We start from the raw sequence: 6,846 nt of genomic DNA on the forward strand, positions 1-6,846 counted from the left end.
CTGTTGCCAGAGCCAGGCATCTTCCCTTCAGAAGTCTGATAGCCAAGGAGTGCAGAGCAAGTTTCTAGAATATGTCCATTCTTGACAGGAAGAACAGTTATAGAGATGCAGACAAAGACCTGTCAGCATTGAGGCGTGTGATTATTAATGTGTGAATTTCCATACAGAAACTGGGAAGTGTGGATTTAAAGTTGCATTCTTATTGAAGTGATTTGTAAAGTATGGGACAAATGTTGCCTGAATCCCTGTCAAGGGGGTCAGGGATTGTGCCCTGTCTCTTTAACTTGCCTGCTCCCCTGTTCCACACTGGAGAATGAAAGAACCACAACAGGAAATCCAGAGGACTTGTTATTTAGAACAGGAGTAGGGGTTTTCCCATGAGGAGTGGTTCTACCAGCTAGAGCATGTATGTACAACCTTGTTACTGCAAATCAAACTGTCTGTCCATTTCCAGTCTCAGCGCAAAGCAGGAATTGTCTGGGCCAGTCCTTTCAAAGAAGAGGGAGGAGTCCCTGGGGGCTATAAATAGGCAGCAGTGTGCACTGAGGAAAGCAGCACTGCAGAAAGACAGCCACCCCAAACATCAGGCCTCGCTAACACACATTCTGGTAGCTGGGCCGCCACAGACTCTAAGAACCTTTTCTTTTCAATCAGGAAAACAAGAAATGGCTGAGACCTCACTGCTATCCTCTGCTGCCCAGATAGCACACCAGGAATGGGCACTGCAGTCCAGAAAGAACAAGAAAATGGGACACAAGTGGATAGTCTAACATTAGCCTCCAGGAACACTGACTTTGCCTTCAGCCTCTACAAAAAGCTGCTTTTGAAGAATCCAGATGAAAATGTCGTCTTCTCCCCATTCAGCATCTCAGCTGCTTTGGCCTTTCTGTCCCTGGGAGCAAAAAGCAACACCCTGGAAGAAATTCTAGAAGGTCTCAAGTTCAATCCCACAGAGACCCCTGAGGCAGATATCCACTAGGGCTTTGGGCACCTCCTACACATGCTCAGCCAGCCAGGGGACCAGGTGCAGATCAGCCCAGGCAGCGCCATGTTTATTGAAAAGAGCCTGGAGGTCCTGGCAGAGTTCAGGGAGAAGGCACAGGTTCTGTACCAGGCTGAAGTCTCCAAGACCCACTTCAAGCAGTCTCAAGAGGCCACAAAGCTCATCAATGACTATGTGAGGAAGCAGACCCAGGGGAAAATCAAGGAACTGATCTCAGCCCTGTATGAGGAGACATCCATGATGCCGGTGAATTACATCTACTTTAAAGGTAAGAATTGTCACTGGCTGGGGAGTGGAAAGAGAAGATGTTGGCTGGGTAACTTGTGACCTAACACTGACCCCTGGAAAGGGATGAACACTCATGGAGACATGAGTACCTAACTTCTTATTACCCACGGTGCTTAATTCTCCTCTAAGATATTTTAAATATGGATGCAATTTCTGGAACATATCCAACAGAATCACTGAGTTGTATGTCTAGGAGGGCTAATTTTATCTGTGACTTAAAGCATCTTATTGACAGATTGCCATATTTTGCACTGCCAGGCCTACCTGAGTGGACAGAAGCCATGGCTACGCTCTACAGAAACAGGGTCCATCAAGGTGCCCACTCCAGACACTTCTAGCATGCTTATGTAGGAGGTATCCATCCCTTGTTGAGAGCCTCTGTGTCTAGGAGTGTCCAGGTGGGCTGGGAAATTTTACCCTAAGGAACCTAGCTTTTAAAGGGGAATATAGCAAGGCCCACAACAAGTGAAGAACCCTGTAGGAAGTTCCTGTGAGAACCGCTCTCTTGAGACTTTCAGTAATGAGCAGGTCCTGGGTGTGGAGGTTTTTGTGTGGGTAGGAATTTTGGAAAAGCCAGTAGTGAGAGGTAAATGTCAGCCAGGTAGAGCTCTGTGCTTAGGGTGTGGCTGTTTCCTGGAATTATGCTTTTGTAACACAACCAGCTTGGCAGTCTCTAGGGTCACAGTATCCAAAACTCACTCCTGGGCCAGAGCGTCAGTTGAGGAGGGATGGAGTCCAGAGAGTTGGAAGACTGGATTAGAATTGCAATAGGTAATGGTTTGGGGGGCATCCCAAGCCCATGCTCACAACACCCTTCCTGATAGGTGGGGAGCAAGGTGACAGTCCACAAAAGGATGCCTGACATTTATCCTGATGTGACTAGGGCAGGAGTGGATTTGGATCTTGGCACAGGATGTTCTAGAGCAGAGGGAGGGCAGGCTCTGAGACTACAGACAGAAAACCAACTGGCTGTGGACAAAAGAGGAAGAAAGGAGGACATATATCCCTAGAGCTGCTGTGCTCTCAAGACAGGAGAAGCAGGGTGTTGGTCTAAAGGACTGGGCTGCAGGGCATGGCTCTGTCTGATGGAGCCAGGACTCAAGCACAAGGCTGCTTGGCTGAGGCGGGGATATATGTTTAGGCTGCTGGATCCTGAGCCCCAAAACTGTAAAATTACTAAGTCCCCCAGTGTGCATTTAAGGTGGTCACATGAACTTGGAATCCAGGGCAAGTCTGAGCAGGACATCTGTGATACATGGAGGTGGACATATAGCCCAAGTGTGAGACTCCTTACCCATGTCTTACCTAGCCCACTGTCTATGGAGTCCTGGATGTCCAAGTCTGAGAAGTTGCAGCTCCCACGAGCTTCACTCTAAGCCCACTGTTGGCTCTGGCTCTGCCTTCCATTTAAGTGGTTCATACTGAGGAGCACCATCAACAGAGCACTGTGTAGAAGGACTCAGTCTCTTCCTCTTTCCCTGAAAACCTGTCCCACAAGCCACTGCCTTCTAGACATAGTTCCTCTTAAGGAAGAATAGATCCCCAACTCACCCCAGGCTCCAGTCTCTCACCCTTTGCACCCTCATCTCTCTCTTACACACCCACCCTCAAATCTCTAACTGCTTTGCAGGAGCTCAAGTATCCAGGCTGTTACTTAGAGGTTCCCTTTTCAAATCCGAGCCTGTAGATCATTTCTCACTCATAGATCTGCATCGACCAGTGTTTTCTTAATGGAGATTATGCAACCACTGAGGGACACTGTGTTGTTGATTATGGATTGATTACAGTCATACCACAGAAGTAGGCCAGAAATGGGTTGGTTGGAGGTGGGTTATTTCCAGTGCTGTTACAATCTGATGGCCTGCTCCACATTTAGGCAAATGGAAGAAACCCTTTGACCCTCATGACACATTTGAGTCCGACTTCCACTTGGACCAGAAAAGGTCTGTGAAGGTGCCCATGATGAAAGTTGAGGACCTGACCACACCCTACTTCCGGGATGAGGAGCTGTCCTGCTCTGTGGTGGAGCTGGAGTACACGGGCAATGCCAGTGCCCTGTTCATCCTCCCTGACCAGGGCAGGATGCAGCAGGTGGAGGCCAGCTTGCGACCAGAGACCCTGAGGAAGTGGAAGAACTCTCTGAGGCACAGGTATGTGTCAAGAGGACCCATCTCTGGCCTAGCTCTCCATAGTGCTGTCAACCTAAGGCCCAATGTCCCTGGATCTCCAAGCCTCACTAGGGCCCGTGTGACGGTAGAGTCAAGAGGGGACCAGGGGGAGTCGAGTTGAATTTCCCTCTGCTGACTCCATAATTTGGGGCCTAATTTTATTGTCATTTTTGTTGTTCACACATTAGATCTGTCAGAACAGAAGCTGAAGATTTCTCTGTCTTTAACAAGCTGTAAATTACAAGCAATATTAAATGAGTTTTGGAAGGCAGAGAGAAATGTAAATGAGATGATATAAGCTCCAAGAATCAGCTCTGACCTGTGTTAATAGCTCATCCCTCACAATTCATTCCTTCCCCATTTATGGAATGATGACTTGAATTCCTAGCTCTGATTTAGACCCTGAAAGTGTATCAGAGACTAAGGCACAAACTTGACTTTGAGGGCTCATCTTGTAATTGAGGAAGAGAAAGTGCAGGAATGAAAATACATTAATTATTTAATAGCAGAGATGAGTATGCAAAGATGAGTTTATGAAGGAAGATGTGGGATAAGGAAAGCTTGACTATGATGCAGTGTGCAATCTTCAATAGATAGGTCATTTTTTTAAGTCTGTTGGTCACCACGACAGGAGAAGGACTGTACTTGGTGAATCTTAGAGGAGAGCATTCTCAGTAAATGATTGGCTAGTACCAATTACTTACCTGTCTGCTGTAAACACTCTCAGGCTCTAATACATAATTAGTGCATTAGGAAGAGCAAGATCAAGTGGTCTATGGATGGATGGAAAGAGGACTTCTCACCAGTGAGAGGGTTGTCTGTGGAGAGGAGACACAGCTCATGATGGTTTGATGGGACAACGGAGTCTATTGACTTTCATTTATCTTTTTCATTCTCAGGAGGATTGATGAGCTGTATCTACCCAAATTCTCCATCTCCACTGACTACAGCCTGGAGAAAATCCTTCCAGAGCTGGGCATCAGGGAAGTCTTCTCCACACAGGCTGATCTGTCTGGCATCACAGAAGCCAAGAAACTGAGAGTCTCTCAGGTGAACCAAGAAGCACTGGGTGGTTCAGCCTAGGTCCTGAATATGGATGATGAATGCAGGTGGCCTGTGAGGATGGGATATGTGTGCGCACAGCTGCATTTCTGAGGATCCCTCAGAAACGTTATATGCCTATCCAGTGGACATAAATTCACCCAGGAGACCATGGTAGGGAAGAGCCTGTTACTGACTTTTACTGTGGATAAAACCTGTGCTGCACTGCAGGGCCACATACCATCCACTGCAGGGCCAAAGCACATCTGGCCTCAGCTTCTTCATTGCAGAGCTGGGCCAGCACATTCATTTTAACTAGCACACAGAATAATCACACTAAACATAATAACAAGAGATCTAGGGCAGTTCTGATGAAAGCCTAAGAATAAGAAACAATTCTTATTCTTAGGACCCCCATACTGCATTCCTAGATGCACAGCCTGGCAGTGCCTAATGTGTCCAGTGCCCTCTCAAAGACCTGGGCTCAGAGCTGTACCATCAGGGCATGGCAATCTAGGGATGTGATGCTATTGTGCATCCCAAGGAGGCTGGAGCAGGAGGGATGCTGAAACCTGCACTGGCTGCCAGCACTCTGCTGCTCCTTCATGGATGTTGGAGGATGCCTGTGGGGGAATGCCTGACATTGCCTACTCCCATCTTCCAGTTTGTAGTGGGCTTGAGGGCAACACAGATTCAGGCACTGAGCAGACCCAGGGCATGACTCATCTCACACCCTGAGCAGACTAGGGAAGAACCAGGGTTAGAGCTCATGGTAGGAACAGATAAATTCACCAGCCCATGAGGTCAGCAGTCCCTGCTTGCTCCAGGCTTCTGTCCTGCCCTCCCTGTTCTCCAGTGAGTGATGTGTGTCTCTCCTCACAGGTGGTCCACAAGGCTGTGCTGGACGTGGCTGAGACAGGCACAGAAGCAGCTGCTGCCACGGGATTCAAAATAATTCCTTTGTGTGCAAAATATATAACCATGACTATGCGTTTCAACAGGCCATTCCTGATGGTTCTCTGTCACACGAATAGTCAGATTACCCTCTTTATGTCGAAAGTCGCCAACCCCAAGTGTGCCTAGAGCTCCCCAAGTTGTGAGGCTTCTTCCCAGGATCCCAGGAGGAAGCCTGCATGTGGCTCTCTGTGTGCGTCCTGGCACTCTTGCTCTGATTGGCTAATGTATATCTTGCTTAGACAGCAACAGAGACTATCTCTGTGACTCCCACAAGCCCGGGAGCCTTCAGACTGTCACCATCAGCCTCTCAGGCATCCTGGGAGTACCTGCTCATGTTTCTGAATCCGGAACCTGTCTTTATTCTTCTACCCTTTCTGCCACTTTGTGTTCTTATGCCCTAAACCTAGGCACTGAAAGTAGGTCTAGTCCCAGTATAGGCTCTGGGCTCATCTGCCTTCAGCTTCCATAGTCTTGATGGGACCATGCAAGCTTATAGGCCAAATCATGAGGACCACTGAGAGGAGAGCCTGCTGCGCTGAATCTCATTAACCTGCTGCCAAGTTCATAGGTTATGCTTTAACTTCTCCAGGCTCTGCTATGCACTGTCCCTTGCAAGGTCTCCTGACCCTGCCCTCATCTGGCACACTGTTGGAGCCCTCACTCCTGCAGCTGCATGGGGTCTTTTGGTCAGAACAGCTTCTTTCCCCCTAGCGCTCCTATGTAGGTCAGAGGAGCCATTTTCTAAGCTCCCAGCTAACCACCCTCAGATGATAGATGGACACCTCTGTTTTCATCACCCAAAATGAAGAGGTAGGAGCACAGGATCAATAAATATGTACCTGCACAGAAAGTGGAAAGCTGTGTCCACTCACATCCTGTCGACAGGGCTGTGGCCTCTGACCTATGTGCTATTATCAGCCCCTTTTATGGATGAGGAAACTGAGGCACAGAGAGATTAGCCATTTCCCCATGGCTACATTGTTAAACATTATGGTATCCCAGGTTTCCTGATGCCACTGGAACCATATTCACCAAGTCGGGAGTCTACTCTGAGGCATCACAGGGAGGGAGGGTGGGCAAGTGGTGATGTCACAAGGCTCTGGTGCTTCACACTAAGGAACCAAATGGGTCTATGGAATGGGGGGGGGGCTTTCTGTGCTGAGGGCAGAGGAGCAGGAGAAGGTGGCCAGATGAGCAGAGACAGTGTTTTTCCAGACAAAGAGCAATGGAGACATTTCCAAGGTTCTTGGAGAAGATAGGTTTCAGAGAGAAGAGAGCAGAAAGGTGCTTCAGAGAGAGAGAGAGAGAGAGAGAGAGAGAGAGAGAGAGAGAGAGAGAAGCAGTAACAGCCAGAAGATGGTGAAGACTTGGGCTCTGTGAGCATTCTGA

At 48.3% G+C, this 6,846-nt stretch overlaps 1 protein-coding gene across 1 annotated transcript; it reads left to right on the plus strand.

The window, feature by feature from the left end:
• The first annotated feature begins 566 nt into the window (after positions 1-566).
• LOC110554375 (serine protease inhibitor A3N-like) lies at positions 567-6,505 on the plus strand. Its single transcript, XM_021647009.2, is given in 4 exon segments — positions 567-1,271; positions 3,168-3,441; positions 4,359-4,509; positions 5,383-6,505. Coding segments are annotated over 4 exon segments (1,182 nt in total). The 5' UTR covers positions 567-715; the 3' UTR covers positions 5,584-6,505.
• The last annotated feature ends 341 nt before the right edge of the window (positions 6,506-6,846 follow it).

The sequence above is a fragment of the Meriones unguiculatus genome, chromosome 7 (genome assembly GCF_030254825.1).
Source record: "Meriones unguiculatus strain TT.TT164.6M chromosome 7, Bangor_MerUng_6.1, whole genome shotgun sequence".
Taxonomy (NCBI): Eukaryota; Metazoa; Chordata; class Mammalia; order Rodentia; family Muridae; genus Meriones; species Meriones unguiculatus.